General features: G+C 37.1%; 1 protein-coding gene and 1 non-coding gene across 2 annotated transcripts in view; one reads left to right on the forward strand and one right to left on the reverse strand.

The window, feature by feature from the left end:
- Positions 1-12,052, reverse strand: part of LOC124775575 (beta-glucuronidase-like) — a 132,897-nt gene that overhangs the window by 41,394 nt on the left and 79,451 nt on the right. The window contains exon 8 of the mRNA XM_047250409.1: positions 4,897-5,040. Coding sequence (XP_047106365.1) covers positions 4,897-5,040 — 144 coding nt within the window. The remainder of the gene's footprint in view (positions 1-4,896; positions 5,041-12,052) is intronic.
- Positions 8,226-8,300, forward strand: Trnal-caa. Its single transcript has one exon. It is a non-coding gene; the product is annotated as a tRNA-Leu (tRNA).

The raw sequence follows: 12,052 nt of genomic DNA on the forward strand, positions 1-12,052 counted from the left end.
TTCCCCGAGGTCACCTTTTACCAGTTTTTCCATTTGTCTGTAAAGAATTCATGTTAATATTTTGCAGACGTGACATATTGAACTGATAGTTCAGTAATTTTCACACCTGTCAACACCTGCTTTCTATGGTGTTGGAATTATTCCATTCTTCTTGAAGTCTGAGGGTATTTCACCATCTCATATGTTTGCTCACCAGGTGGTAGAGTTTTGTCATGGCTCGTTCTCCCAAGGCTATCAGTAGTTCTAATGGAATGTTGTCTCCTCCCAGGGTCTTGTTTCTTCATCTACATCCTCTTCTGTTTCCATAATATTGCCCTCCAGTACACCTCCCTTGTATAGACCCTCTATGTACTCATTCCAACTTTCTGCTTTCCCTTCTTTGTTTAGAACTGGTTTTCCATCTGAGATCTTAATATTCATACAAGTGGTTCTCTTTCCTCCAAAGGTCTCTTTAATTTTCCTGTAGGCAGTATATATCTTACCCCTAGTGATATACTCCTCTAAATCCTTACGTTTGCCCTCTAGCCATACCTGATTAGCCATTTTGCACTTCCTGTAGATCTCATTTCTATTTGTATCTCTTTTTGTCTGCTTCATTAACTGAATTTTTATATTTTCTCCTTCCATCAATTAAATTCCATGTCTCTTCTGTTACCCAAGGATTTCTATGAGCCCCCATCTTTTTACATACTTGATCCTCTGCTGTCTTCACTATTTCATCTCTCAAAGCTATCCATTCTTCTTCTACAGTACTTCTTTCCCCCATTCTTGTCAAACTTTCCCTGATGCTCTCTCTAAAACTCTCTACAATCTCTGGTTCTTTCAGTTTATTCAGATCCCATCTCATTAAATTCCTACCTTTTTACAGGTTCTTCAGTTTTAGTCTGCAGTTCATAACCAATAAACTGTGGTCAGAGTGCACATCTGCCCCTGGAAATGTCTTAAAATTTAAAACCTAGTTCCTAAATCTCTGTCTTGCCATTATATAATCCATCTGAAACCTTCCAGTGTCTCCAGGCCTCTTCCATATATACTACCTTCTTTCATGATTCTTAAACCAAGTGTTAGCTATGATTAAGTTATGCTCTGTGCAGAATTCTATCAGGAGGCTTTCTCTTTCATTCCTTACCTCCATTCGATATTCACCCACTACTTGTCCTTATTTTTCTTTTCCTGCTATTGAATTCCTGTCACCCATGACTATTAAATTTTCATCTCCCCTCACTATCTGAATGATTTTTTTTTATCTCATCATACAGTTCTTCAATCTCTTCATCATCTGTGGAGATAGTTGGCATATAAACTTGTACTTCTGTGGTAGACGTGGGCTTTGCATCTGTCTTGGCTACATTCACTGTGCTTTTCATAGTAGCCTACCCGTGCTCCTGCTTTTTTTTTTTCATTATTAAACTAAATCCTGCATTACCATTATTTTATTTTGTATTTATATACCTGTGTTCACCTGACCAAAAGTCTTGTTCCTCCTGCCACTGAACTTCACTAATTCCCACTATATCTAACTTTAACCTATCCATTTCCCTTTTTCAATTTTCTAACCTACCTGCCCGATTATGGGATCTGACATTCCACACTCCGATCCGTAGAAGACCAGTTTTGTTTCTCCTGATAATGACATCCTTCTGAGTAGTCCCCAGCCGGGGACCCAAATGGGGGACTATCATCATTTAGCCATACTGTAAAGCTCCATGCCTTGGGAAAAATTATGGCTGTAGTTTCCCCTTGCTTTCAGCTATTTGCAGTACCAGCACATCAGGGCCATTTTGGTTAATGTTACAAGGCCAGATCAGTCAATCATCCAGACTGTTGCCCTTGCAACTACTGAAAAGGCTGCTGCAAGCCTTCGGGAACCACACATTTGTCTGGCCTATCAACAGATACCCCTCCATTGTGGATGCACCTACAGTAAGGCTATCTGTATCACTGAGGCACATGAGCCTCCCCACCAGTGGCAAGGTCCATGGTTCATGGGGGCCCTTAGCAAAAAATAATCCTGAGCAAATAGGGAGCATCATGATGGACGCAAGATTTATTGACCTGGAAAAAGTGTTCAGCAATGTAAAATAGTGCAAAATGTTTGAAATTCAAAGAAAAGTAGCTATAAGCTATAGGGGAAAAAATAATATTCAGTACCTACAAGAATCAAGAGGGAACAATAACACTGAAGTGCCAAGGCTGAAATGCTCAGATTAAAAACTTACTGTTCAGTCTATACATTAAAGCAGCAATCACAGAAATAAAAGAAATGTTTACGAGTGAGACTTAAATCTATGATGAAAGGATATGAATAACAAAATTTACTGATGATTTTGCTATTCTCAGTAAAAGTAAAAAAGAATTACAGGACCTGTTGACTGGAATGAACTGCCAAATGAGTGCAGAATATGAATTGAGAATAAACTGAAGAAAGATGAAAGTAATGAAGAGTAGCAGAAATGAGATTAGTGATTAAGTTAACATCAAAATTGTTGCCCACAAAGCAGATAAATTTAAGAAATTATGCTGCCTTGGATGGATGAACCAAAGAGGACATGAAAAGCACACTATCATAATCAAAGAAGGCATTTCTGGCCAAAAGAAGTCTGTTAGTATCAAACATAAAGGCCTCCATTTGAGGAAGAAATTTCTGAGAATGTACTTTTTGAACACAAAATTGTTGGTAGTGATTCATGGACTGGGGAAAAACCGGAAATGGATGGAATCAAAGAATTTGATATGTAATGCTAAGGGTGGATTGAAAAGACAAGGAATGAGGAGTTTCTCCGTAGAATTGCCAAAGGAAGGTAGGTACTTGAGCAAATCACTGACAAGAAGAAAGGACAGGATGACATGACATGTGTTAAATTGCAGCATGATAATTTTCTGTGGCTCTGAAGGGGACCTGTAAAGGCTAAACATTATAGCGGAAGATAGAGATTGAAATACATCCAACAAATAATTGAGGACCTAAGGTGCATGTGCAACTCTGAAGAGGTTGGTGCAGGTGGGGGTTTGTGATGGATCACATCAGATCAGTTAAAAGCCTCATGGGGAAGGGGAAGGGGAATGGGAAGGGCAATATATCCTGTTTCATATTAAATAATTGCTTTACTAAATACAGGTTCATAGTTTAAATAAAATCATTTTAGATGCTAGGTCATGTGTTCGTAAAATAACTGTGCCACCAACATTTTGATCATTTTTGCAGCACTCCTCTTCGATGATGCTAAAGAGCCTCACTGCGAAGAGGGTTGAAATGTTGGTGGTATAGTTTTTTTAGTGTTTTATAACAAGTCAACCTAATATCCAAAATGACTTTTTTTAAACATACACATTTGTTGGTTTAAAATTACTAATTTGCTTAGATAAGTCCATTTTTATAAAATTTTCCTTAGGAACATATATGTCTCACAACTGGCGATCATATCTATTTCCTGTTATCCCTTGTTCCAACAAGTGATGTGTTCATTACTGTGCAACATAGCTAGACTTCTATTCTGGTATTTTCATTACACTTATTTAGTTTAGATCACAATACTATTAATATAATAGATTATTTTAAACACCTTTAACAATGAAAATAAAAAATTAAATTAAGGGAGCAACAATTCACTCAAAGAAATCGTACCTATGTAAGACACCTTTCCAAATAATTTCCATTTCAAAATAAAGTGAAAAATATAGAACTAGGATTTGTCTTATTCATAAATAGTACTGGTTAACTGCATGCATCATAATACACTGATTCAATAAATATCTAGCACATAGGCCTAAAAGCCAACTTTCATCACAAAAGATAAATTTCGTAACTAAACATAGTTTTTATACTCACATACCTTCATTTATTACAGTTGTAATGTGGCAGAATGGGACAATTACCACACATTGCTCACTGTAAAGTTACACTAAACCTACAGTGTCATTCATTATCTGGTTGGTATATGAATTTTGATGTACAAAACAAGAACTCAGGCATATAATTGGCAGTTTTTCATTACAGATTCAGTGTATATTAACTGCTAATTTATGTAGCCCAAATCAAACAAACCCACATATTATGACTTCCAAATTATTTAGGGAGACTCACAGTAAATGTATCTGAAGTGCACAACTTTATATTATTGGAAACATATTAGGAATATTGAAATCCACTTAATGCAAAACTTAAATAACTCCTATAATCCATTGTTAATCCACTTGAAATCATGTATTAACAAAACTTACTGTCTCTAAATCATAGAATAGAATAGAAATCAGTGTAATTATTGAATATAGAAGTATGTGCCAAGACAAAGTTTAATCTGTGACCAAATTATCCAAATATGTAAAACATTGATTGCAAACTATGAAATGTAGAGAAGCAGCATGTTCTTGTACATCTCTCATTATTGTGATTTCGTGTAAATGACATGGTTGAAGCCGTGTGAAGTCAATCTTTATAGAGGCAGTGCTGCAAGAGAATCTGTGTACGTCTTTGTCCTAATAAATACTTGAAGTAATAGTTATGGTGTGGACTTGATCATTTAGTGGTTAGTGCTATCAAACTGTTCAGAGAGTACTTAAATTGAATACCAGGGATATCACAATGTATAAGTTATCTTTTTATGGAAATGCAACACCCCTTCAATAAAATGAAAATTCAAAAGATTGGTATTGAAACTGCAGTTGGTACATTTCACATTTATGTATGGTGACTACATGCAAGACAGTGATGATAATGAAAAAACCACGCAAAGGAAGAATAAGTGTTCTTGGCACCTCAAAGTATTGTTTATCATCTGCTGAAAGATTTATTGCAGTACAACATGTGCAGAATTGAGTTTATAGACACTATTTTTGAATAATATTGGAAGATACCATTTTACCAGTAATTAAGTTCTAATGTCTGTTGCTAATGACCTGTAGTAGTCCTCAGTTCCATCAAGCTGTGTACGTGGTTCATTAGATACTGACCAAATGATAACACTTGGCCTGTTCTTGTCCCTTGTAATCAACTCTGTTAGTGATCTTTTGTGGTTTTCCAGTAGCTCTGGAGAATAATTCCTGAAACATACAGATCGTAATACATACATTTAAAACTAGGGATTGAAGAAGTGTATCGTATTGTATTGTATTGTATTTTTATTGATCCAGGCAATCATAGTATTGTACAGCTGTACATATGATATTGGATAGGTCAAGAGAGCTATTTACAGTAATTTTTACAAATTGATGTTTACATTATTTTGTAGCAAGGAAATTATCTATCTTCAACAAAATAGTTAATACAAATCAAAGAGATGTAAGGTTTTACATACGATATTGGATAGGTCAAGGGAACATATTTGCAGATAATATTTAATAAATTGATTTTACATTATTCTGCAATGAGGAAGTTAGCTATCATTAACAAAACAGTAAATGCAAATGTTGTGTGGTAAAATACAAACAGCCAATACAAATGTAATAGTAAAGTAGTCCAGTGTATTTCATAGACATGCACAATATATAATTTTCAGACCTAATTGAACATTTATCATAAAAGCAATGGTCCAAGAGATATTTTTTTAACTTATGTGTGAAGGCTCTTGGGTTGTTTGTTGCTTTGATTTCATTGGGTAAATTATTATACATTTTTATCCTAACATTTAAAACACTTTTTTGGTAGCAGGTAGTTCTGGACTGAATCATATGTAGGTCAGATTGCTGCCTTGTTGCATAGTTATGAATATCTCCATTGAATTTTAGTGTGCAGTTATTGTTTAACAGGTATGACTTGACAAATGAGACGATATTATAAATGTAAGCAGAGGGCAGTGTCATAATGCCATTTGTTTTGAAATGTTGTCTGCATGATTCGTTATGTCTTAGATTACATATTATGCGTATTGCCATTTTTTGCATTTTGAAAATATATCTACCTCCAGGTGAGGTCCCCCAAAATATGATTCCATACTGTAATGTAGAGTGGAAGTAAGCATAATATACATGTATGAGAACAGATTTTGTGACTGATTTTTTTAGTATCCTTAAAATGTAACACACAATTGAGAGCTTTTTTGAGATATAATTTGTGTGTGTCTCCCACTTAAGATTTTCTGCAAGCCATATGCCAAGAAACTTGACAGAGTCCACACACATAAGCTCTTGGTTATTTAGAATCACATCAGGCATTTCTTGTTTTTGGGATGAGAGTCTGAAGTTGATGTAGGTTGTTTTCTGTATGTTTATAATCAGTTTGTTCTCGTTGAACCATTTGCTGAGTGACGACATAAGCGGTTTAATTTTTTGGTTGTGGTCCTCTGTATCAGTACCCGTTATTAGAATACTTGTGTCATCGACAAATAATGTGGTATGTCCTGTAGCAAGCTTTGTGCTTATATCATCAATGTATAGCAGAAACAGTATGGGTCCCAGGATTGAGCCTTGTGGCACACCATATCTAATAGGCATTGTGTCAGAGGAGTGGGCAGTAGATTGATGGGTGGTTGTATTCTTTTTTTCAAAATTAATTTCAACTTTTTGAAATCTGTTTGACAGGTAAGATTCTAACCATTTGTTTGCAATTCCTCTTATGCCTTTATTTGCTAACTTCTTAAGGAGTATGGTATGGTCAATTACATCAAACGCTTTGGATAAATCTAAAAAGGATACCAGTAGTGATTTCCTTATTATCCAGTGCTTTTAAGGTTTCATTGAGATACTCATAAATAGCTGTGGTAGTTGTCTTTTGCTTTCTAAAACCATGCTGGTGTTTTGTCAATAAGGATAGTTTATTAGTAAAGTCTTCCAATCTGGTGTAAAATAATTTTTCAAATATTTTTGAGAATGAGCTGAGTTGTGCTATGGGCCGGTAATTGGCTACATCATTTTTAGAGCCCTTTTTGTGAAGTGGGGTAATTTTATAAGTCTTTAGTAGGTCAGGGAAAACTCCATTTGTAAAGGATGCATTTATTATGTGGGTTAGGGGTTCTACAATGGATTCTCTACATTTCTTTACAATTAAATCAGGAATATTGTCACTACCACTGGAGTACTTATTCTTTAGTCCTTTTATAACTGTAAGTACTTCAGGATTGGAGACTTTGTGAAGAAACATTGATGCCTGTACTGGTGCGGTTTCTATTAGTGTTTGGTGTTGAGCATTTGGTCTGTGGCAGTTATTCTTTATCAGGTTTTCTGCTATTTTGCTAAAATAGTCATTAAAACCATTTACTATTTTTTGGGGATCTGATGTGACTTCATCATTTAGGTTTAGTTTTAATGTTTTGTTTATAACATGCTGCTTACTGAATGAGATTTTCACTCTGCAGCGGAGTGTGCGCTGATACGAAACTTCCTGGCAGATTAAAACTGTGTGCCCGACCAAGACTCGAACTCGGGACCTTTACCTTTCGCGGGCAAGTGCTCTACCAACTGAGCTACCGAAGCACGACTCACGCCTGGTACTCACAGCTTTACTTCTGCCAGTATCTCGCCTCCTACCTTCCAAACTTTACAGAAGCTCTCCTGCGAACCTTGCAGAAGCATATCCTTTCTTTCAGGAGTGCTAGTTCTGCAAGGTTCGCAGGAGAGCTTCTGTAAAGTTTGGAAGGTAGGAGGCGAGATACTGGCAGAAGTAAAGCTGTGAGTACCGGGCGTGAGTCGTGCTTCGGTAGCTCAGTTGGTAGAGCACTTGCCCGCGAAAGGCAAAGGTCCCGAGTTCGAGTCTCGGTCGGGCACACAGTTTTAATCTGCCAGGAAGTTTCATATCAGCGCACACTCCGCTGCAGAGTGAAAATCTCATTCTGGAAACATCCCCCAGGCTGTGGCTAAGCCATGTCTCCGCTATATCCTTTCTTTCAGGAGTGCTAGTTCTGCAAGGTTCGCAGGAGAGCTTCTGTAAAGTTTGGAAGGTAGGAGGCGAGATACTGGCAGAAGTAAAGCTGTGAGTACCGGGCGTGAGTCGTGCTTCGGTAGCTCAGTTGGTAGAGCACTTGCCCGCGAAAGGCAAAGGTCCCGAGTTCAAGTCTTGGTCGGGCACACAGTTTTAATCTGCCAGGAAGTTTCATATCAGCGCACACTCCGCTGCAGAGTGAAAATCTCATTCTGGAAACATCCCCCAGGCTGTGGCTAAGCCATGTCTCCGCTATATCCTTTCTTTCAGGAGTGCTAGTTCTGCAAGGTTCGCAGGAGAGCTTCTGTAAAGTTTGGAAGGTAGGAGGCGAGATACTGGCAGAAGTAAAGCTGTGAGTACCGGGCGTGAGTCGTGCTTCGGTAGCTCAGTTGGTAGAGCACTTGCCCGCAAAAGGCAAAGGTCCCGAGTTCGAGTCTCGGTCGGGCACACAGTTTTAATCTGCCAGGAAGTTTCATGCTGCTTACTGTTTGTTTCATTTTTTACAACTGTCCACAAGCCTTTCATTTTATTGTTAGATTCCTTTATAAATTTCTCATTGTATAATTTTTTTGCTTGTTGGATAACTTTCCTATAGATTGCAAAATAGGTCTTACAATATGACCTAAACTGATCATCAACATCATGGTGTTTCATGTGATTTTTTAAGTCACGCTTTTTTTGGCTGGAAATCCTTATCCCTTTTGTTACCCATGAGTTTGTGTGTTTGTTTCCGATTTTCCTGGATTTCAGTGGAAATGCAGTATTGAAGTGGTGGAGAAATGTTTCATTGAAGGAATTAAATATGTAGTTTACATCATTTTCTTTATAGACCTCTGCCCAGTTTTCAGCCCTTAACAGATAGTTAAAAAGCCTTATATTATCATCATTAAATTGCCTTTGCATTTTAGTTATTGTGGGATATTGTCCTATGTAATTTAAATGCGCTGTTAGTATTTGGGCTTCATGGTCACTGTCAGATTGTGATGCAATAGGACAGGTAACAATATATGGAAATTGCAGATGCCAGGATTGATGCACATTCTGATCCAAAGGTTCTATATAGACATGTATTTTGTAAATGACTGCTAATATGGGCATTCTTGTTTCCACCTGAGTAGAGTTTATAATTAGCTATACACTAAGAAAACCTTGTTTCCAGCTTTCAAATTATCATTATTTTATGCAAATTTACTTTCACAGTAATTTCCAGAACCTCTGTTTGGCATCAGTCCCTGAAATTATATTCAAAAACTGTTTACCTTGAAAATGTCAGATGTATAGTGTTAATTATTAAATCAAGATTAATTGTAAATATTAGTAATGAAAGATATTTTGTAATTAAGTTATTGTTTTCTGAAATTAATTGTCAACCCCTAAGTCGTGATAGAACTTCACAATGAAAAATACATCTAACAATGAATCAATTTATGTAAAAGGTATTTTCATTTTTTGTATCTAGTATTATGTAAAAGCATAATTTTATTATAAGTTTGATTGTGTACAATCACTAACAATAGTATGAAATATGGTGATTATTGTAACTTATTTATAGTCCAGCAGCAGTGTTCATCAATTCAGTCTGAATTTAATCTATGTAGTGTCTATAATGGAAGTTAGTTGGCGCCAGTGCAGAAGATGTAATCAGTTTTATGTCAAAGTTCAATAGCACATGATGTTTATTGTAAAAAAAATTGTTATATTTTAGTGCAAGTGTAAAGGATAAACATACCATTAAATAGAAATATTAATTGGTTGTTATACTGCATTACATACAAAAACCCAGGCAGAATTTCCCAGGGATAGTATTCTTCTAAAAATTCAGTTAACAGTTATAATTCAATGTTTTTGCCTCTCAGTGATACGCATTGCAGTAGGTACCAATAAAACTCTACCACTTTTTAAAGTCAATCTTCACATTGACAATTGTTATATTGTTTGTTGTAAATTACAAAGTGTTAATGATGCACTGAAAGGTGCAATGGTATAAAGAAGAATGCCGCCTTACCACTTGAGAAACCACAGTTGCAATTTGCTACAGCAATAAGAGATCCTCCACAGATGCCTATCTAAGCAGGCAAAAGAGTGCCTTAGAAATCAGTCAAGTATGTAATGGAAGCCTGCAGAAGACCGGAAATGATAATGAAATAATAAAACCTTGCACATAGAAGAGCAACAGCCACACTTTGGAGAATTTATTAAATATACAGCGGATTCAGAGGGAGGGATAAGAGGCTCAAGGCCCCTCCCATAAGCATCTGGATCCACCCGTGACCAAACTCAAATTAAACTTGGTATTATCCTACTGTCTTAAATTAGATCTAAATAAGCGGCAGGGAATAGGCACAGACTGTACGAATGCAATTGTAGGTGTTCAAAGTTGTGTCAACCAGATTTTGAAAAATGTAATTCTGGATTTGATTGTTATAAAATGTGTAAACCATTCAGTTCAACTTGCTACTTCTGCTGCAAGTGAGACGCTCCAGGAAATCTGGACTTCTTAGCTAAGAAAACGTACAATTGGTTTTTGCAGTCTTGAACTCGCCAACAGTGATATTTGTCAGGCTGTCAAAGAAGCAGAACCCCTTAAAATTCCACGCGCATGTGATACGCAATGGTTGTCCATAGAACCTGCGTTAACAAAAACTACAGACCAGCGGCTCCAGCTTAGAAAGCACATTGACATAACGCGAATCAAAGACAACTGTTACACTGCAGAAATGCTTTATTCAGTATTTTCTGATGAATCCAATTAGGCGTATTTAAATATTTTCCAAGACGATTCTTCCAAATGTGCATCTGGTTAATCACATTTTGATCCTAACACAGAAGATCAGTGGAAGCTGCTAAATAACCACGTTGTGCTAACAGAATCATTAATAAAAAAAAATTTTTGTCCCTACATATCCTATGCGAAGAAAATTAAAGTTAGACTTTGAAATCCACTTGGATCGCAAAACTTATCTTGGATATTAGTTCGAAAATAAGGTTAATGAATTGAGAAAATCTGAATTATACCCAGAACAAGAACGTGTCCTATGTCTGAGATGCATCCAGCTTGTGCACCAATAATAATTCAGTTGTTGCAACAACTTCCAGACAACAATGAAATTTTGAGGAGAATTTCACGTCTTACAGTGTCCAAAGCTCTTCGTGTTGTTAAAGAGTAATTGATTCCTCTCCGTGAATCGTGTAATATTGACCCTGGCACAATATCAAAAATTGATTTCAATGACAAAGTTCATCTCTTGTCAAATGGTCCGAAACATACGCTGTTAATTTCTAGTGTGAAGTGCTTCAACACAGAGATGCAAATGACGTCAACTCATTTCACGAATTGGCAACTTTTGCGCTGTCACGACTAATGTTACCATGGTCGAATGCGGAAGTGGAAAGACTTTAAAGCCAGATGAACATTATTAAAACTAAAGCGAGAAATAAAATGAAATCCGAAATGATGAATTCGCTTTGTCGATTCGAGCAGGAACCGGAAGGAAGAAACAATGTTGCCACAATAACGAACTGTCAACAGAAATGCTGATGCAGGTAGGAACTTACAACTTTGTAACATGGACATCCACAGCCGTTGAAAACGCAGACAGCTGTTAACTGATGGTTTATTTACCCGCCCGGTTTCGCTTCGTTAAAGCAGCATATTCGGGTGTAAGTGGTGTCACATAAATCAACGCATGGAGATGCTCCCAACGTTCGTAGTCTGTGAATCCGCTAGTGTTTTACCCTTACGACTAGTGACTACAGCCGGCCGAAGTGGCCGTGCGGTTAAAGGCGCTGCAGTCTGGAACCGCGAGACCGCTACGGTCGCAGATTCGAATCCTGCCTCGGGCATGGATGTTTGTGATGTCCTTAGGTTAGTTAGGTTTAACTAGTTCTAAGTTCTAGGGGACTAATGACCTCAGTAGTTGAGTCCCATAGTGCTCAGAGCCATTTAGTGACTACAGTTGCCGCAGCCCCTGCACTATTCGCCCCAATGTTTCGCCTTTTTTTATTCGTTGAGCACTTCCCCTCTTCATGGGGTTGGATTCTCTGACTACGAACGTTGGGGTACCTCCATGTGGTAATTTATATGACACCACTAACACCTGAAGATGTTACTTTAACGCAGTGAAACCGATCGTGTTAAAAGACCATCAATTAACAGCTGTTTACGGTTTTATTCAGTGTCATGTGACCTGAGAGGAACTG

Source organism: Schistocerca piceifrons, chromosome 1 (assembly GCF_021461385.2).
Source record: "Schistocerca piceifrons isolate TAMUIC-IGC-003096 chromosome 1, iqSchPice1.1, whole genome shotgun sequence".
Classification (NCBI taxonomy): Eukaryota; Metazoa; Arthropoda; class Insecta; order Orthoptera; family Acrididae; genus Schistocerca; species Schistocerca piceifrons.